At 50.9% G+C, this 20,910-nt stretch overlaps 1 protein-coding gene across 1 annotated transcript; it reads right to left on the reverse strand.

Moving 5' to 3' along the window:
* Window positions 1–1,351: 1,351 nt before the first annotated feature.
* Window positions 1,352–19,413, reverse strand: LOC122702012 (zinc finger protein 316-like). Its single transcript, XM_043915531.1, has 9 exons — window positions 18,848–19,413; window positions 18,421–18,534; window positions 16,945–17,463; window positions 9,738–9,866; window positions 9,407–9,435; window positions 4,517–4,750; window positions 4,100–4,331; window positions 3,831–3,944; window positions 1,352–3,046 (listed from the first exon to the last, which is right to left on the reverse strand). Exons 1-9 carry the CDS (start codon window positions 19,041–19,043, stop codon window positions 2,130–2,132), a joined length of 2,484 nt encoding a protein of 827 aa, XP_043771466.1. The 5' UTR covers window positions 19,044–19,413; the 3' UTR covers window positions 1,352–2,129.
* Between the last annotated feature and the right edge of the window lie 1,497 nt (window positions 19,414–20,910).

The raw sequence follows: 20,910 nt of genomic DNA on the forward strand, positions 1-20,910 counted from the left end.
AGGAGGGATTCTGTGCAGAGCTTGGGAATATAGACAAGCACAATTCCCTCTGGCTACTGACCCCAGATGTTCCTGTTCTGGTCCCCCTTTGCTGGTGATGGAGATCCTAGAGAGTGACGATGCAAACTTTGATTTTGTTGGCCCTGGAACTCTCCTCTCACACTGGTTTTTCCCTTGCCTTGTTGGCTTTGTCACTCATCCTGTACCTGGGCTTCACTCACACTGGGTTGCTCTGTTCCTATCTGGGAGATGCCTCCAGAACTCTGGCTGAGATGCTGGCAAGGAACTCAGGAGTGGTGTGGTAAAGACAGAAGGAAACCAAGAATCCTAGTGTCTCTCACCCTGTGTGAGATCTTGGGCAGGTTGCTCAGTCTTTCCCAGTCTGTGTCCCCAACTGCAAAAGGATGGAAAGCGTAAGATCTCTTTCAGTTCAAAAATGTGATGAGGGACTTCCCTGGTGGTCCAGTGGTTAAGACTCTGCACTTCCTATGCAAGGGGCACAGGTTTGATCCCTGCTCAGGGAATAAAGATCCTACATGCCATAGAGCAAAAGATTAAATGAAATAAAGCCATTAAAAAAAAATGTAATGAGGCCTTCCCAACTGAGCCTAAAGTGGCAAAGCCTAAGCCATAGGGCTCTCCCAGGGAGGCCCAAGAAGGGAACAAAGATCCAACATATCGCAGGGGCTGTTGGGTCCTTCTCCTTCAAAAATAGGAAGTGCAGGGCAGCTGAGGGGTGCCGAGGTGGAGACACCACTTGTTTGGGGCAACAGATTCAGTCCTGGAACTTCCCTGGTGGTCCATTGGTTAAGAATCCACCTTCCAATGGAGAGGATGCAGGTTTAATCCCTGGCCTGGGAACAAAGATCCTACATACCACAGGGCAACTAAACCTGCACCCTACAACTACTGAGCTTGTGTGCCACAACTAGACCCAATGCAGCCAAATAAATAAATATTGAAAAGATTCAGTCCTAACTGCCTCTTCCTGAAAATCTGTCCTCTCCAAGCAGATGCTTCCTTCCATACGCATTTATGAGGGTGAATTGAGTTGATGGACAAGACAGTCCTTTGTAAACCATAAAATGCAATACGCGCCAAGATCTAACATAAAAGCCCGCTTTTACTTCTCTCCTGCTGCCCTTTCACAAATGTGCTCTCTACCTGAATCCCTGATTCAAGAACAACTGAATGCCATAGACTACAGTTTGTAAACTCAAATGACTATAGGAAAGGGTATCCCTGGTGGTCCAGTGGCTAAGACTCAGTGCTCCCAGTGCAGTGGGCTCGGGTTCGATCCCTGGTTGGGGAACTAGATCCTGCATGCCGCAACTAAGACCAGCCAAATAAATAAAATAAATACATATTTTTATGTATTAAAAATACATTTTTAAAAAATGACTACAGGAGTCCAACAGGTCATGTAAATGAGCAGAAAATGCCAGATGGAGAGGGCCTGCTTTGCCAGAGACAGCCATGACAAGTGGCAGCTGACACTGGTCAGGAGGTGCTTAAGGAGCTGGCAGGTGGGCTGAACTGAAGAGCCTGGGCTCCATTCAAAGGGGCCTCTCAGCTCCTGTCAACTGTGGCTTTGTGGGAACTCAGGTCAAGTCGCCAAATCTTTGGATTTTTTTCAAGAGGCCAGAAACTTGGTTTTTTGTGTGAAATAGCCTGATTTTTACATCTTAACCAATAATTCATAACACTTAAAAATGCTGGCTGGTCTAAAAATACATGTATTGTAAAAGGCTGTTGGGAGACCAGATTCAGTACCTGGCCATCAGTTTTTAACTTCGGCAGTCAAGTCAGTGGATAAAACAAAATTCTCCTCTTATACCTAAGCTGAGAAACAGCCTTTCCCCATAGTGGAAGTCTAGTGGGGGTTCTTACCTCTGCCCTGACTCAGCAAAGGGGGCTCTAGAGTCTGGGACCATAGGGGACAAGGTCTCAGCAGATGAAACTGGTGAAGGCCTAAGATAAAGTGGTCCTCACCCCCCACCCCCAGGTTCAGCGCCCTCTGGGAATTTTGTGACCTCCCCGGAGTTGCCTGAGTTTGAGGCCCCTGAGGCCATCTTGGGCCTCAAACAATGTCTACATCTTCACCCTTGGCCTTGTCACCCATGAAGCCATCACCCACACTCCTGGAATATCTCTGGGTAATGCTGGAAGCCCACGGGGGGGTCCAGGTCCCCTCGGGCAGAGGCCAAGGACACAGGCAGCCCAGCGGCACCCCCGCCCCTGCGCACCCCCGCCCCTGGACGATGGACCCACTGGTGCTTGGCCATGGCTGACTTCTGGCCGAAGCACCTGCCACACTGAGGACAGGCGTAGGGGCGTTCGCCGCTGTGGGTGCGCCGGTGGGCGGCCATCTCCGAGCTCTGCCGGAAGCAGCGCCCGCAGTCTGGGCACGCGTAGGGCTTCTCGCCGGTGTGGGTGCGCACGTGGCGCCGGAGGTCGGAGGCGTGGGCGAAGGCGCGGCCACAGTCCGGGCAGGGGAAGGGGGTCTCCCCGCTGTGGACCCGCTGGTGCTGGTAGAGGGCGGAGCTCTGGCTGAAGCAGCGGCCGCAGTCGGCGCAGCGGTAGGGCTTCTCGCCCGTGTGGACCCGGAGGTGGGTGGTGAGAGCCGAGCGCTGCGTGAAGGCCCGGCCACAGTCCGGGCAGCGGTGGGGCCGTTCCCCACGGTGGATGGCCCGGTGTTTGCTCAGAGAGGACGCCTGGCTGAAGCCCTTGCCACAGTCCGGGCAGCCGAAGGGCTTCTCGCCCGTGTGGGTGTAGAGATGCTCCACCAGGGTGGAGCGCCAGGCGAAACTCTTCCCGCACACGTAGCAGCCATGCCGCCGATCGGCTCTGGGGACCGGGGGGTGGGCAGAGAGTGGCGGGCGACCCCGGCGAGGCACCTTCGGTGGCTGCTGGCAACCGTAAGGAAAGCCAGCAGAGAGGGGTTTGAGAGCCGTCAGCTCGGGAAGCTGAGCGTCCACAGAAAGGATCTTCCCCAGTGCCTCCCTCCCTCCTCTCTCTCCTTTTTCTGCCTGGTTTCTGGAACCTGCTGGGAGACAAGGGGAGAGCTCAGACCTCAACTTATCCTGGTCCTTGATGCTCACACTCACTACGGGGACAGAGAAGCCTCTTAGATACAGCTGCCTCTGGGACTCAGCTCGGTACAGGCCAGGGAAGTTAGAAGTTACACTTTACCCTCAGTCGCAGGGGACAGAAAGAAAAACTGTAGAGACAACAAGAGAAGGAAGGACAGGGGCAGGGTACATTCTGGGGGCTGGGGAAATGGGGGTCTGGGGGACGACAATTAAGCTAGATCACAGAGCATGAGTGGATGTAAGTATGCAGCCAGCAGCAGGAACAGCACAGAGAGGCATGAAGGGGGCGGGCACTGCCAAGTTCACAGGGGCTGGGCACAAGTGCAACAGGAGGACAGGATGAACCAGAGGAACAAAACAGTACCAGCCAAGAGAAAGGAGGCTGCGACAAAAGTATAACAAAAACAAAGTGAACACAGGAGGGGGTGAACGAGCTAGAGAACAGGCAAACAGCAGGTGGGGTGATGTGGCGCTCAGAGGAACTTAGAGACCAGCTAGAGGTCAGGGGCTCAGGTTCCGAGGAGCTGGGGAGTAGAGAGGCAGGGATGCCTGGGTCACACTCTCGGGCCCTTTCTAGGCTGAATCGAGAAGCTAGGCAGGGATCAGGCATAATAATAACCTTAGCTGGGAAAGCAATTCAGGCAGGAAACTGATGAGCACGTAAGGAGTTGGCAGAGGGTAACATGATGGGTAGGACCCAGAGGAAGTCCCCAGGGGACAAAGTCCCCACTGCTTCACCTGTGTCTGCTTCTGTAAGACACTCTCCCATCTCAGGCGGCCCGGCATCTGGACCCCACAGTTCTGCCTCTTCCTCCACCCAGGAGATGAGGGCTGGCTTGGTGCCTCGGAAGCCTGGAGGGAAGGGGGAGAGAACGCAAAGCCCACGCTGCGGGGGAGGCCGCCGCCCACGGTCCCGGCTTCCTGGGGCCTCCCACTCCACGTGCAGGATCCATAGGCTGGGCGGGGTGGACTGGGTTGTGAGCAAAGGCGAGCAGGTGGGGCCTCACCGAGCGCGCCCAGGTGGCCATAGGTCTCCCGCATCACGTCCCGGTACAGGGCCCTCTGCGCGGGCTGCAGATACCCCCACTCCTCCTGGGAGAAGTACACGGCCACGTCCGCGAAGCTCACGGGCTCGGATGTCCCCCTCTGGGGCCCGACCTCGTTAGGTTCCCGCGCGGGGAGCGGGGCCGGGGGCGGCGCCATCGTAAATGCCACCCTGGCGGCGGGCCGGCGCCACCCCTACCCGCCGGGGTCCGCGGAGCCTCGGAGATCCAGAACGCTCCCCGGCCGGGGTCAAGAGTCGGGGCGCGGTCGGGAGGCCGGGAGAGCAGGAACGGCCCCTCGAGGGTCCACGGGGGTGGCTGAACACTGAGGGCAGGTGGCTGAAGGTGCTCTCCTAAGAGATGGCGGCCACGCGGCCCCACGCATTTCGCTCCCGCGCCATCGTGCCCGGATGACGCCACCCGGCTGTCTCCAGGTGGCTTTGTCTTCGAGCCCTCAGCCAACATGGCCGCGGCGGCTACAGGCGCCCGGGAAGGCGCCGCCACCGGCCCGGGCGGGGTTGCGGGGGGTGGGGGGGCGGTGTTCTCCAGAACGCGGCGCCGGGCCTCGGAGGCTCGGCGGCCGGGCTTCCCCGCCGGGTCCCCGCGCCCGCCGAGCTGGAGGTCTCGCCGCGGCCCGGTTCAGGCTTGGAGCAGCGACCTCCAGCCCCGACCCTAGACCCGCTCCGCGCGGTGATTTCAGACGTTAGGTTTCGTGGCTGGCCCATCGCTGGGTGACCGCACGCTTCCCCCAGTGTTGAGGGTAAAAGAATGGAGCGGGTGAAAGAAACTTGATCGAGCTATTGAAATTCTGGGAACTTAAGTTTCAGGAGATCGTGCTGGCATCCGGAGGAGGGTAGGATGAGGTCTGAGAAAGGTCGGAAGGACCCCCTTTCTGTAAGCTTACCCCCTCCCCACATACCCTTCAGGACGCCTCCCGAACATCCATTTAGCTTTAGCTCAAGGCGAGTTCCTTGAATTCCTGGTCCCAGAGCCACTTGCCACCGTGCCCTGGGATGGATGGCCCATGAACACCTCGGATTTTGCAGGCTCGAGCTGAACTCATCCTTTTTTTCCCTCTGCCTGCCGCCCCTGGGGTCTTGTCTTAGCAAATGGCACCAACTCTCTTCATCATTTTTACCTCCAAGCACTTTCTCTCACTGGACACATTTATTGACTGCCTACTCAGTGCTTCCCACACGCCTTCATAAATATACCCTGCCCTAAGAAGCCTTGATATTTTTCCTTTGGCCAGACAAATCAATCACTGCATTTTACACACTTCATGGACATGTGCTTCGCATTTGCTGGTCTGCGGGCTACTCTGGAGCTTTGGTCTGTTTGCCTCCTTCCTTTCCAAAGGCTTCCCTGAGACCTTCGCAGGCTCCTTGTATCTAGTGGCTGCTTCTCCCCAGGGAAGCTGGGCAAGTAAAGAACTGATCTCTGAACTTCCCTGGTGACCCAGTGGCTAAGACTCTGCACTTCCAGTGCAGGGGGACCCAGTTCCATCCCTGATAAGAGAACTAGATCCTACAGGCTGCAACTAAATTTGCATGCCACAACTAAAGATCCCGCTTGCTACCATGAAGATCAAAGATCCTGCATGCTGCAATTTAAGACTCAGCACAGCCAAATAATAATCATCATCATCATCTCAACAGAAGAAAAGGGGAAGACATAAACTTGGGAGGGGTCAGCCTGGCCAAGGAGAGAGGCTTGTTGGAGGGTGGCTAGTAGAGAACAAGGACTAAGGGCACAGAGTTGCCTAGGGACCCTAGTCCTCCTCACCTCTCAGGCCCCCTGAAAGACAAAAAAGACAATAGAAAATTTCCATTAAGAGGGAAGGCTTTTGGTCACCTGTCAGTGCCCATCCCCATCACACACAGACCTGGAAGAGAGCCCTGGGTAGTGCTGGAAACTTGCAGGGGGGTCTGGACCCTCCTGGAGAAGAACCTAGGGCAGAGTCTGCTCCCCTAGATGGCCCTTAGGGTCCATGGCACCAGGCTGGTGGGTCTACTAGTGGCCTCTGGCTGCAGCACCTTCCACTGTGGGGACACTAGTGAGTCAGCAAATAGCTTGAGAAGTATGGCACTAGGTGAAGGGTCCTCTCCAGAATGCACTGGGCCCGGACTCCCCTGGTGGTCCAGTGGTTGGGACTCCATGCTTCCACTACAGGGGATCCGGGTTCAATCTAGATCCCACATGCTGCAACGAAGAGTTCACGTGCCACAACTGGCGCGGCCAAATAAAATAAATATAAAAAAAAAAACAAAAACAAAGAGTGCACTGGGCCAAGTTGAAGGTACAGGTAAAGCATGATTGCATTCCAGATGGGGATGAAGGTAAATCCTCAGTGCCAGGTGTTGAAGCTGGGCACAGGCTGAGGGCCTGGGAAAACCCCAACTACAGGAAGCCTTGGCCACAGGCTCAAAGACCACATCAGTGTCTCTGACTCCAGGGCCTCATGACAACTCCCAGATAGACTCCTGCTGACCCCTTCCAAATGTATCACTTTTCTGAATGAGTGCTGGGAAACAGATTCAAAACTTACATTTCCCCCTGTGAACTCTCCAAGGCCTACTTATGTTCAGGCTGATAGAATCAAACTTCACGAAGACAGAAGCATTCAGTGGGTACCCAGGCCCTGGAAGCCCCCTTCTAGACTGTGTTGGCCAGTTGAGGGCTTGCAGGTCAGGGACATTCCCACCCACTCCAGGGTCAACAGAGGAGATACTCTCAACCAGAGGAGCAGCTGTTATAGGGACCAGGGACGTGAGAGACAAATAAACTGCCTCCATCCTAAACTTTTATTTTTTGGCCATGCTGTGGGACATGCCTTGGGAGCATGAAATCTTAACCACGGAACTGCCAGGGAAGTCTCAAACTGCCTCCCTTCTAAACTTGAATTCACACATGGCCACTGACCTTTGGATGATTCATAAAGTATGACCTAATCATGGGACCACTTGGATGCCTCAGAGCTAATTAAGTGAGAAAGAGAAGGTCAAGATTGCAATTTCCAGTGGGTGTCATAAATTCAGATCAACAAAAACTAGTAATGTCAGCGGTAAAGAACATGCAGATGGTGTTTCTTACTCAACAAACGTTTTTCCCTTCCAGCTGGAACTGGGACATCGCTTCTACTTTTCATCTTTCTGGCTTTCTTTCAGACTTCCTACTCATGGGAATCCTGAGCATCTGTACCCCACAGCTGGGTCTCCTGCTCCACCCATTTCATGAGGGCTGGTTTGGGGTCTGGCAAAATTGGGGATCCCTGGTGGCTCAGATAGTAAAGAATCTGCCAGAAATAAGGTGGGATATGAGAGTTCAATCTCTGGGTCAAGAAGATGCCCTGGAGAAGGGAGTGGTAACCCATTCTGGTATTCTTGCCTGGAGAATTCCATGGACAGAGGAGCCTTGGTGGGCTACAGTCCATGGGGTCACAACAGAGTCGGACACAATTGAGTGACTAACACTTTCACTTTTCACAAAACTGGGCAGAATGCTAATCATTCAATAAACATTTCTTAAGACTACCTATGTGGACTTCCCTGGTGGTCCAGTGGTTAAGAATCCACCTTGCAATGCAGGGGACTCAGGTTTAATCGTTGGTTGGAGAACTAAAGCCCCACAGCCTTGAAGCAGCTGAGCCCCCTGAGTCACAACCACTGAGCCTGTGAGCTACAACTGGAGTCCATGTGATCCCTTTGCCAAAACTAAGACCCAGAGCACCCAAATAAAATAAACATTTAAAAGAGAGAGCGAGAGAGTGCACTGGGCCAAGTTGTAGGTAAAGGCAAACCATGATTGCACTCAATGGCATGGGGATGAAGGTGCAGCCTGAGGGCACCTTTGCATTCATTTAATGAAAATATATTGGGCACCTCGGGCTTCCACGGTGGCTCAGACAGTAAAGAATACGCCTGCAAAGTGGGAGACCTGGGTTCAATCCCTGGTTTGGGAAGATCCCCTGGAGGAGGGCACAGCACGTTGGTCCAGTATTCTTGCCTGGAAAATCTCCATGGACAGAGGAGCCTGTCAGGCTACAGTCTATGAGGTCACAAAAAGTCAGACACGACTGAGCGACTAAGCACACAGCACACGGGCACCTCATATATGCCAGGGATTGTTCTAGATGTTTTAAGAGAGATTCCAGATAGGAGCTTTGCTGGCAAAGGTGCAGACAGGACTTCTGGGCAGATTGTGCTCAGGGTTAAAGATGGACACAGAGCCGCAGTTTGGAGACTTCCAGTACAGGCCAGAAGAGCTCCAGAAGAAATTTCTTTACCCTCTTTCTTTCCTTCTTCTTCTTTTATAAATTTTTTGGGAGGATAGTTGATTGACAGTGTTGTGTTAGTTTCAGGTGTACGGCAAAGTGAATCAGTCACATATACATTGATTCTTTTTTAGATTATTTTCTCATATAGATCATTAGAGTATTGAGTAGAGTTCCCTATGCTCTATAGTAGGTCCCTATTGGTTATCTATTTTATTTATTTTTTAATTTTTATTTCTGTATTGGTTGTGTTGCATCTTTGTTGCTGTGAGGGCTTTTCCCAGTTTCCGTGAGTGGTGGTTACTCTAGTTGCAGTTCCAGGGTATCTCAGTGTGGTGGCCTCTCCTTGCAGAGAACAAGCTCTAGAGCACGCAGGCTTCAGTAGGTGTGACACCTGCGCTTACTTGCTCTTGGCACGTGGGATCTCCCCAGACCAGGACTGAACTCATGTCTCCTGCAATGGCAGGCAGATTCTTTACCACTGAGCCACCAGGGAAGCTCTAGTTATCTATTTAATATATAGCAGTGTGTATGTGTCCCAATTCATCCCTCTCCCAAGAAACTTCTTGAAGATGGCAGTGAAGGGTGTGAGAGTTGGAGGGTAGTGTGTAACAGAGCAGAATAGCAAGAACAAAGACTCATTAAGCTAGAAGCATGTCCAAAGAACGAAGATTCTACTTGGCAGGAGCCAATGAGATGGCGTGCAGGTAGAGAAAGAAGAAGAGGTTAGAGTGCTATGGGCCTTGAAGGCCGGTACAGGTTCTCTAGTTTCTGCACAAGTCTTGGGGAGCCAGCGCTGGTATCTGACAGTGGAGGGTAAGTCATTAATTTCAGTCAGGCTGATCTGGCGAGGATACCGGGAACCAATTATCATGAGGCAGATGCGGGACGCTGGGCGTCACCGTACACGCCCAGGTGGAGGTTTTTCACCGCAGACACCCCACTCCTCGGGGAAGAAATATAGGGCCACTTTCACGATGCCCACGGCCTTCTCCCACCTTCTTCCCGCCGTTCTTCACCGACACCGCTGGGAGCCCAGATCGGGAGCCGGGGGTGGAGTCCTACGGCCACCCACACTTCTCCCGGGAGAGACTCTAGCGACTCGGCCTCCGGTGCAGGGCGGGGGTGCGTCCCTCCGGGCCCAGGCGACCGGAAGTAGCTTGTAGTGGGGCCCCTCTAGGACGGCGGGAAACGGCCTGTTAACCGAACTCCTTGTTCCGTGGGCCGAGAAAAAGGCGCCCTCAGAAGAGGCCGTGGCACTCTACCGTCCATGTTAGAGAAAGGCTTTGATGATCTGGTTTATTCCCCCCTCGAGTTGTCTTCTCTTGCTGTTCTGCCGGTGGCCTTGCAAGGGCCTCTTGCCCATAGTTAAGATGGCCGCAGCTGCTTCGGCGTCCGCGCTCAGATCTGGCGGGTGAAAGGTGAGGCGGCTGCGCGGGCGCGCGGCGGAGAGGGACACTGGAGAGTGGCCACAGGGCCAGGAATCAGGGGCGGTCCGAGCAAACGTACTCTTCTCAATCCCCGAAAGAAGGCCCGTCCAGTGACCTGGTGTTTTAAAAAAGTTTTTTTTAGCGAACTAATTCATTTCTCAGATTTTTATTTTTCTTTTAGAAGGTTACACAAGAATATTCAGTGAATGTCCTCGGCCTCAGTCCCCACCATACCTCTACTAACGGTTTCTTAAATATTCCTACAGTGATTGTCTACGCCCTACAGAGATATCTATCATCATTTTCACGCATTTACTGGATCTTACTGAGGACACTGGGACGCATGCTTCTCAGTGCCTTAGAGTTCAGGCATTTTACAGAAGAGGAAACTGAAGCCCAGTTAAGACCCAAAGTCAGGCAGCCCGTTAGTGACTCTGTGTCTTCAGACTCCTAATACATCCAGCCTTTCCTCCTGGTTCTGCCTCCTTCAGACGTGTTCCAGAAATGCAACATTAACGCTTCGAATTTACGGGCCCCTGCTGACATTGTGGAATGAACTGAATTCTCAAGTTATTAAGTCAGGATTGAAGTAAAAAAAAGTTAGATGGAAAAAAGTTTTAAGCTGTGAGATGAATTAGGGGATGACAGGACTCATTTGCTTTCAATGCTCCATTTCTGTGTGCTTCCAATTCCAAGCTCTCCTAACAGAACAGTGGCCAATTATACAAGAACTGCAGTTGGTTCTGTGCTGTGACTAAGATCAATGATATTAGCTTACCTTGATCAATCACTTACTATTAATACATGCCAGACTCTGTTCTAAGTGCATCTGCCGGATTAACTCATTTAATCCCTAAGAACACTTCAGAGATAAATACCCTTCTGGATCAGTAGACCAACGCCAAGGGGAATGACCTTACCCCAGGCCACACAGCTAGTGAGGGTTCTGACTCCAGAACCCATGACACGATGGGTTACTGAAGACACAATCTCAGCAACCAGAGAGAGGTGGGGTTTTAGGCCAGGTTACAAAGAAGCAGTTGGATCTGGGGTAGGGCAAGAATCAGGGACCTGGAAGTCAGAAAAAGTGCTTCAGGTCACCTATGCCATTCCACTGTTGTTCTGTAGTCACCAAGTCATGTCTGATTCTTTGCAACGCCAGGCACCTTAGCACACCAGGCTCCTCTATCCATGGGATTTCCCAGGCAAGAATAATGGAGTGGGTATACGATTCCATTCTGTTGTATTAAGTGTAGAGAGAAGAAATTAAAATGATGGGCTCTAAATACTTTTTTATTTAGACATCCTGGAATTCAAAGTCAAGTGGGCCTTAGGAAGCATCACTACGAACAAAGCTAGTGGAGGTGATGGAATTCCAGTTGAGCTATTTCAAAGCCTAAAAGATGATGCTGTGAAAGTGCTGCCCTCAATATGCTAGCAAATTTGGAAGACTCAGCAGTGGCCACAGGACTGGAAAAGATCAGTTTTCATTCCAATCCCAAAGAAAGGCAATGACAAAGAATGTTCAAACGACTGCACAACTGCACTCATCTCACACGCTAGCAAAGTAATGTTCAAAATCCTCCAAGCTAGGCTTCAACAGTACGTGAACCATCAACATCCAGATGTTTAAGCTGCATTTAAAAAAGGCAGAGGAACCAGAGATCAAATTTCCAACATCTCTTGGATCATAGAAAAAGCAAGAGTTCCAGAAAAATATCTATTTCTGCTTTGTTGACTATGCCAAAGCCTTTGACTGTGTGGATCACACAAACTGTGAAAAATTCTTAGAGATGGGAATACCAGACCACCTGACCTGCCTCCTGAGAAATCTGTATGCAGGTCAAGAAGCAACAGTTAGAACTGGACATGGAACAGACTGGTTCCAAATTGGGAAAGGAGTACATCAAGGCTGTATATTGTCACCCTGCTTATTTAACTTATATGCAGAGTACATCATGAGAAACGCTGGGCTGGATGAAGCACAAACTGGAATCAAGATTGCTGGGAGAAATATCAATAACCTCAGATATGCAGATGACACCACCCTCATGGCAGAAGGTGAAGAAGAACTAAAGAGATTCTTGATGAAAGTGAAAGAGGAGAGTGAAAAAATTGGCTTAAAACTCAACACTCAGAAAACTAAGATCATGGCATCTGATGGTCCCACCACTTCATGGCAAATAGATAGGGAAATAGTGGAAACAGTGAGACTTTATTTTTTGGGGCTCCAAAATCACTGCAGATGGTGACTGCAGCCATGAAATTAAAAGATGCTTGCTCCTTAGAAGAAAAGCTATGACCAAACTAGACAGCATATTAACAAGCAGAGACATTGCTTGGCCAACAAAGGTCCATCTAGTCAAAGCTACAGTAATCATGCATGGATGTGAGAGTTGGACCGTAAAGAAAGCTGAGTGCCGAAGAATTGATGCTTTTGAACTGTGGTGTTGGAGAAGACTCTTGAGTGTCACTTGGACTGTAAGGAGATCCAACCAGTCCATCCTAAAGGAAATCAGTCCTGAATATTCATTGGAAGGACTAATGCTGAAGCTGAAACTCCAATACTTTGGCCACCTGATGTGAAGAACTGACTCATTGGAAAAGACCCTGATGCTGGGAAAGATTGAAGGCGGGAGGAGAAGGGGCCAACAGAGGATGAGATGGTTGGATGGCATCACTGACTCCATGGGCATGAGTTTAAATAAACTCTGGGAGTTGGTGATGGACAGGGAAGCCTGGTGTGCTACAAAAGAGTCAGACACGACTGAGTGACTGAATTGAACTGAAATATTTTTTAATTAATTTATTTTTTAATTGAAGGGTAATTGCTTTACAGAATTTTGTAGTTTTCTGTCAAACATCAACACGGACCCTAAATATTAAAAGTATGTAATAGAAAAAGTGAAAGTTGCTCAGTTGTGTCTGACTGTTTTCAGCCTCGTGGACTGTGTAGTCCATGGAATTCTCCAGGCCAGGATATTGGAGTGGGTTGCCATTTCCTCCTCCAGGGGATCTCCCCAACCCAGGGATCGAACCCAGGTCTCCCTCATCACAGGCAGATTCTTTACCAGCTGAGCCACAAGAGAAGCCCAAGAATACTGGAGTGGGTAGCCTAGCCCTTCTCCAGGGGATCTTCCTGACCCAGGAATCGAACCAGGGTTTCCTCCATTGCAGGTGGATTCTGTACCAAAAGTACATAATAGGGTTATGTTTAGGGGTCAAGTCATGGGAAATGAGTATGTTGTTTGAGTGCTTGGGAGTTGTGGTACATGTTAAATGCCTAGTAGATATCTGTTAACTGGATAAACAAGAAAGAGTAGACAGCACTTGCTCTGTGCCAAGTGCTGACCTGGGCAGTTCTGCTCGACACATTATGCCTGGTTCTGCCCCCTCCTTTTTGGTGGCTCCTCCTCTTTTCAGTTCTCCCCCTGCCCCCCATGACTCACCCCATCCAGTACTGGTCACCCCTGGACCTTCACATCCTCCCCCGGTGCTTGGGCTCCCTTGTTGCAGCTCTCCACGCTTGAAACCTCTGGGACTTACTTGTTCACAGCTCATGTTGGTCAGTTCACTGAAGCATGCGGGTTCTATGACAGAAATCTCTCAGGAATACCTTTCTTTCCAGCTCCAAGGTCAGCAGACAAGGGCAACTACAAAAAAAAAAAAAGTCTTGCTTTCTAGCTTGGTCCCGCTACTAATTGCTTCTACCTGGGAGCAGATGCCCAGCAGATTTCTCATGCCTCATGCCCAGGCTCCTCTCATGGGTCACACTCCACACTGTTTGACAAAGACATATATATATATATATATGTAAATTTGGCTGTGCCACAGGGCATGTGGGATCTTAGTTCCCTGACTGGGGATCAATCCCTCAGCCCCTGCATTGGAAAGTTGGCGTCTTAACCACTGGACCACCAGGGAAGTCCAGACAAAGACATTTTCTGACAGTTTCTGACAGCAGGAGCTCTGCTTCTACTCAGGGACTTTCTATGGCTCCTCAGTGCCTACAGGGTGAGCCTCAAGATCCCCAACTAGGATCTGTGATCCTCCCAGATAGGTCCCGCTTCTCGATTGCATCTGGTATCCATTATTCTTTACTTTCAGTCTTTATGCTTCAATCAAGTGGAGCTGCTGCTCATTCCCTATACATGCCCATCCTGGTTGAAATCTTTCTCATCCTTCAAGGACAGTTGGAAATACCTCCTCTAGGAAGACTTCCTTGATCCAGAAGACCTGCTCATGTCTCCTCTTGGAGACATGGTCCTGCTCACATACTATTTTGTGTTGTGTTTGAATAACAATGACCTGCCTCTTGAGAAACCTGTATGCAGGGCAGGAAGCAACAGTTAGAACTGGACATGGAACAACAGACTGATTCCAAATAGGAAAAGGAGTATGTCAAGCTGTATATTGTCACCCTGCTTGTTTAACTTATATGCAGAGTACATCATGAGAAACTCGGGGCTGGAAGAAGCACACGCTGGAATCAAGATTGCCGGGAGAAATATCAATAACCTCAGATATGCATATGGCACCACCCTTATGGCAGAAAGTGAAAAGGAACTAAAAAGCCCTTTGATGAAAGTGAAAGAGAGTGAAAAAGTTGGCTTAAAGCTCAACATTCAGAAAACTAAGATCATGGCATCTGGTCCCATCACTTCATGGGAGATAGATGGGGAAACAGTGGAAACAGTGTCAAACTTTATTTTTTGGGGCTCCAAAATCACTGTAGATGGTGATTGCAGCCATGAAATTAAAAGACGCTTACTCCTTGGAAGGAAAGATATGACCAACCTAGGTAGCGTATTAAAAAACAGAGACATTACTTTGCCCCAACAAAGGTCCGTCTGGTCAAGGCTATGGTTTTTCCAGTGGTCATATATGGATGTGAGAGTTGGACTGTGAAGAAACTGAGCACCAAAAAATTGATGCTTTTGAACTGTGGTGTTGGAGAAGACTCTTGGGAGTCCCTTAGATTGCAGGGAAATCCAACCAGTCCATCCTAAAGGAGATCAGTCCTAGATGTTCATTGGAAGGACTGATGCTGAAGCTGAAACTCTAATACTTTGGCCACCTCATGCGAAGAGTTGACTCATTGGAAAAGACTCTGATGCTGGGAGGGATTGGGGGCAGGAGGAGAAGGGGACGACAGGATGAGATGGCTGGATGGCATCACCGACTCTGTGGACATAAGTTTGAGTAAACTCCGGGAGTTGGTGATGGACAGGGAGGCCTGGTGTGCTATGATTCATGGGGTCGCAAAGAGTTGGACACAACTGAGCAACTGAACTGAACTGAATAACAATAACCAATGTTTGTTAAACTCTAATGTACAAGGCATCATCCTGTATTATTTAACCATTGCATCAGTCTTATGAGATAGATGCTATTATTATCCAGGTTTTATAGATGAAGAAAGTAAGGCATAGAGAGGTGACTTGGAGCAAGAAGTGACTTGCCCAAGTTCACAGTTATAAAGCAACTGAGTCAGGATCTGAAGGCAGACAGTCTGACTCCAGGGCCCATGCTTCTAACCTCCACTCCACACTGTGTCCATCTTTTATCCTTTTTAGGAAATAAGCCTCCATTGCTACTTCCTCTGCCTGAAAAATCTCACTACAACCATTTCTTAAGTAATGCTATGGGAAGCACAACCACTCCTTTTCTTCCACGTTGCATTTCCTGGCATATCACCAACCAGGATGGTGGTGCCTCTGGACTCCTCCATTAGAGCCCCAATCAATCTTTTGAATGTTGGACCTGAGTCATTGTGTCCCTGGAGCCCTGCACAAAATCCCAGAGAGGCTTCAGATGGTTGCTGAATGAGGGAAATTAGTCTTCCTCATCGTGGGATTCCTTTATCACCTGGCAGTGTCTCCAACAGAAGTCATTCAATATGGTCACTGAATGTTGACTTTTTTTTCTCTTTTAAGACCTTCTTCTTTATTTAGGTCAATTTTAAAGTCTTTATTGAATTTGTTACAAAATTGCTTCTGTTTTATGTTTTGGATTTTTGGCTACAAGGCACATGGGATTTTAGTTCCCCCACCAGGAATTGAACCTGAGTACCCTGCATTGGAAGGCAAAGTCTTAACCACTGAACCACCAGGGAAGTCCCTTGACTGCCTTTTCTCAGTGAAAGGTCTCTGGCCATTGTGGGGTTCTCACTTTCCTGCTGAGGCTGCCTGACAGGCAAGGCTGGCTCCCTCGCTTCACTCTTACCTGAGCCCCTGATCTATGTTCTGCCCAGATCTGACTGCTCATAGGAAGTGGTAGAAATATGTGGGCAGTGCCAGTTTCCAGCTTTGCTGCCTTGTAGCAGTGAAACTTGGAGCCCCAGTTGACTCACCTGGAAACACAGCTACTGATACCCATCCCTGCCTCCGTAGCAGACTTCTTTTCATGATCTGAAGTGGAAAATATCAATAGTCATTTTCACTCTTTCAACAAATGTTTATTTGTTTATTGCACATTTACTCTGCCACACTTATTATCTTGTTACAATGTCAGTCTTCACAGTAACCCTTTGAGGTAGATATTATTGATCTCACTTTACAGATGAGGGAGCTGAGGCTCAGGGAGGGTGGGTGACTTACCAGCTGTGCCTTGAGAGCAAGCTACAGAGATGAGGTCTGCATCTGGTGCTTCTGTACATTTTCCACCCACTTCACTGCCTGGGCCTCCTATTGGTTCAGTTACCTAGGGCTTGACCAGACCCTCCATCTGAGGCCTCCTCCTCAGCCTTAGTCCCCCTCGGCATTTACCTCTGCTGCAGATAAGCAGGGGGGATTTCTGTAGACAGTTCTGATCTTAGTCGCACCTGCCACTGAGATAACACTTTGAGAAAAGTCCAGCATCTCACTCTCTTCATTTTCTTTTCTTTTTTTTTTTTTTTAGAAAGATCGGGGGAGAGGGGTGTCGAGTTTAATCTATTTGAATCTTTACAGGCACTTCTCTTTTTACAAGCTTGGAAAGTTGAGGGATCCTTGAGGAAAGTCCAAGGGATGAACTGTGGGTCCCAAAGCCCTGACTCAGGAGCCTCCCTCGGGACCCAGTGAGTCCTCAGCGCCGAGGTCAGGCTCAAACCCTGCTAGCGGAAGCTCACCCGCACTCCTCGAAGATGTCTGGGTAGTGCCGGAATAGCACCGGAGGGTCCCGGTCACCTCGGACCGGGGCCCGAGGCACAGCCCGGATCCCGGGCCTCCGGCCCCGCCGCCCCCCAGAGCAGGAGCGGTGGATCCACTGGTGGGCTTCCACGGCGAACTTCCTCTTGAAGCGCATGCCACACTCGGGGCAGGGGAACGGCCGCTCACCCGAGTGCATGCGCCGGTGGCTGACCAGCAGCGAGGGGTAGGTGAAGCGCCGGCCACAGTCTGCACACACGTGGCGCCGCTGGCTGGCCTGCGCATCCGCACTCGGTAGGGGGGCCGGGGGCTGAGGACCCGCACCCTGGTCCCAGGCAGCTTGTTTGGGTGGCTGTGCTCTGGCCGAGGTTTTGCTGACGGTCGTGCCAGGGTTGTGTTTAACCAGCTCCTCAGGCCTCTCCTTCCCAGGAGCCTTTCTCGGTGCTTTGGCTCCTAGTCCTGCTTCAGGCTCCTCTTCCCTTTTGTTGGGGGTAGCTCCTAGGAAACAGGAATCAAGTTCCTTTTTAAAACACATTTGCTTATATTGGCTCAGGTTATAGGATGCTTTTCCTCAGGGAAGTGCCAGAAAGGTACTACCCGTGAGTAACACACAGGCTTTGAAAAACCATAAGCAGGGTTCAAATCTCTTAGGTGGGCCTTGGTTCCTCATGTGTCAAATGGGAATCATAATGCTTTCTTTACTTCACAGAGTTGTTGGGAGGATTAACTGAGTAGAAGCATCACTTAGTAAATGCTTAATAAGCAGTGGCTATTATTTTTATGGTTTCTCAATTTTTTTTTTGGTAGGGTTAAGACATTTACAGAGGAAGAAAGACATTTGCTGGTGAGCATTCTGGTGAGGGGCAGTGGGGAGTGAAGAGCCGAGTTATCAACTACTGGGTATTTTCTCTTGTACCACTTTGCCTTGCTTGAGGAATGTAAAAGGCAGACCTGAAGCTGTTTTCATTCTTTTTTTTTTTTTTCATTCTTGTACGCTAAGTTGCTTCGGTTGTGTCCAACTCTGAGACACCATGGTCTGTAGCCCACCAGGCTCCTCTGTCCATGGGATTCTCCAGGCAAGAATACTGGAGTGGGTGACCATTTCCTCCTCCAAGGGATCTTCCCCACCCAGGGATCCAACCCCTCTCTCTTGTGTCTCCTGCATTGGTAGGCAGGTTCTTTACCTCTTACGGAGTTTTAGTTGTTCCTGAAAATGAGAGAATGAGCAGCGTTTCTAGGAGAGGGAGTCTGGGCTCCTGATTCTCATTCTGGTCTCAAGTTGTCCCAAGTTCTGAAAACTTTGTATCAGGTCTGCCTTTTTTCCTTAGCTAGTATCCAACATCGGTTGGCTCTTTCATTCCTTTAGGGGTGCCGGAGGTGGGGATCTGAAAGGAAACACTGCTAGATGGGAAGCTCTGGAACGCCAGGCAGGGAAGACCTGGGACCATCCCTCACCTCTCAGAGCTCCTCCCAGGCTTTCCCCCTCCTCAGGATCCTGGGCGGCGGGGCTCCAAGCCTCACTCTCCTGTTCCATCCAAGAGATGAGGGCTGGTTTGGGGCCTGGGAATCCTGGGAGAGAACAGGGATCACGGTGCTGGCCTGAGAGGCTGCCCTGGGAAGACGGCGCCCCCCGCGTCAGGGTGAGGGCATCTCCTCAAAGTTTAGGCTCAATCTGGACTGGGTCTGCAGTGCGCCTTCCAGAAGGAAGCGGCTGCGGGGTGGAAGGACTCCCGAGGGGGTACCTGAAGCACTAGGGATGGGAGGTGGCTGGTGCTGTTGGTGGGATAGGGCGGGATTAAGGCTTACAATCCTCTGGGTCCTTATTTGATCTCCCCTTTGAACCCCAATGAAGCAGGAGGGGGGCTCTGACCCGGGGCCTCACCGAGCGCGCCCAGGTGGCCGTAGGTCTCCCGCATCACGTCCCGGTACAGGGCTCTCTGCGCGGGCAGCAGACACCCCCACTCCTCCGGGGAGAAGTACACGGCCACGTCCGCGAACCTCACGGCCAAGGGCTTCTTGCAACCGGGCCCTGTCTCCCCCGGTCTCAGCACCAGGAGCGGGGCCGGGGGCGGCGCCATGGGGCCTCCCAGCCCCGAGCAGCGGCCGCCTGGTCCCCGCGCCCGGCCTCAGCTCTCGTCGTCCACAAGAAGGGCTCCCGAGCCCGAGGCCCCGCCCAGCCTCGGCTTCCGTACGCAGCCAAGGGAACCGAAGTAGCAGGGCTGGGATTCGGGATTCTGACGGGGACAAATAGACTTCCTCGGTATTTATTCACTTCATGGCAGCTTGGACACAGACACCAGAGTTAAGGGACCCGGAAGGTGCCTCCAGAAAATATGGCGACACCGTGGCTTCAATTCTCACTGTCTGCCCTTAAGGGCGGCGTCCTTTGACCGTATCAAACATGGCGTCCGTCTGGCTTCTCATCGTCCACTTGCCCTTAAATACAATGGCTGTGCAGGTGGGCTTTTAAGGGACTGGAAGGCAAAGGGTAGTTTTCTTGCCTTCAAGAAAGATGGAAGGCCCCGGGCCTTCCAGCACTCTCCCTGCCCGCGTCTCACGGCGGCGGGTGATTGGCCGCGACGGCAGGAAGCGGCTGTGCCGCGAGACAGGGGTTGTGGGGCGTTTTCGCCCGGAAGTTTCGGTGAGCCGGCTGTGGAAGCCACCAACGACCTCGGCGTTTGTGGAGCCCTGGACTGTGTCCCCAACGGCCCCGCTCCACACTTCCCGGCCGCGGATCCGGAAGCGGGTCCTGGCTCCAGCGGAAAGACGCACACACCTGTCCTAACCCTGGGGGTCGCCGAGGTAGAGACCACGTACAGGTTTACTCTCTTTCCCCCGCCGCGGGGCCCACCCGACCCCTTGCACCAGCGGCTCGGCTCTCTTAATCTCTGGACTGGAGTCGTCGTAGGAAGGTGCTTGGTGAAGCTGGAACTAGGAAGTTTTAAATTGTGTATGTGTGTAAAATTGCTTTATAATGTGTTGGTTTCAACCATAAATATACATATAGTCTCCCTCTTGAGCGCCTTCCCACCCTAAATTTTGGTTTAAGTTTTTACAAAACAATTAATGTGCATGGCTTTTAAAAGTTAATACAGTGACTTCCTTGGTGGTCCAGTGGTTAAGACTCGCTGCTCCTAATGCAAGGGGGCCCAGGTTGTATCCCTGGTTGGGAAACTAAGATCCTGCCTCTGTCATTGGCGCAACCACACCATGATGAACATATGAGTGTTTGCCACAAAATTCTTCATTTATTTGTCTGTGTTGAGTCTTGGTTGTGGCATGCGAGATCTTCATTGCGTCATTCAGGATCTTTCTTTGCAGTGCAGAGCCTCTCTAGTTGTGGCGCCTGGGCTCAGTAGTTGCAGCGCTCCGGCTTAGCTGCTCTGTGGCATGTGGGATCTTAGTTCCTCAACCAGGGATCAACTGGGAGTTCCCTCGATGGCAAAGTGGATCCTTAACCACTGGACCACTAGAGAAGTCTTACTATAAAATTCTTTAAACTCTAGAAATGTTGAAAATTTTTCACACTAAAATGTTGAGGAGGCAGCTCTGCTGCTATTCATTCTTCAAATCATAAAGATATACCTAGATGCCTTCACATTTTATCTCTGACAACACTGTGAAGTTGACATTGGTCTTGGCAAGTGAGACAACCAAGGCTCAGAAATGTTGAGTAATCTCCTTAAGGCAGGATGTCCCTGGATGTGGTTAAGAATCCACGCCTACCAGTGCAGGGGAAAGTGGTTTGATCCCTGGTCTGAGATGATTCCACAAGCTGTGGAGCAATGAAGCCCTCAAGCCACAACTACTGAGTCCATGTGCTGCAGCTACTGAAGCCCTCACGCCCTAGAATCCATGCTCCACAACAAAAGGAGCCACAGCAATGAGAAGCCTCCGACTGCAACTGGAGAGTAGCCCCCGCTCTCTGCAACTAGAGAAAGCCTA

The sequence above is a fragment of the Cervus elaphus genome, chromosome 10 (assembly GCF_910594005.1).
Source record: "Cervus elaphus chromosome 10, mCerEla1.1, whole genome shotgun sequence".
NCBI lineage: Eukaryota > Metazoa > Chordata > Mammalia > Artiodactyla > Cervidae > Cervus > Cervus elaphus.

Excerpts from the sequence above, each read along its gene's own strand:
- LOC122702012 (XM_043915531.1), bottom strand. The coding sequence starts at position 19,043 with ATGGCGCCGCCCCCGGCCCCGCTCCTGGTGCTGAGACCGGGGGAGACA. Across the intron at positions 3,945-4,099 it reads TGGCCACCTGGGCGCGCTCG|GCTTCCGAGGCACCAAGCCA; the intron begins GTGAGGCCCCAC and ends CCTTCCCTCCAG. Across the intron at positions 3,047-3,830 it reads TCTTACAGAAGCAGACACAG|CAGGTTCCAGAAACCAGGCA; the intron begins GTGAAGCAGTGG and ends CTTGTCTCCCAG.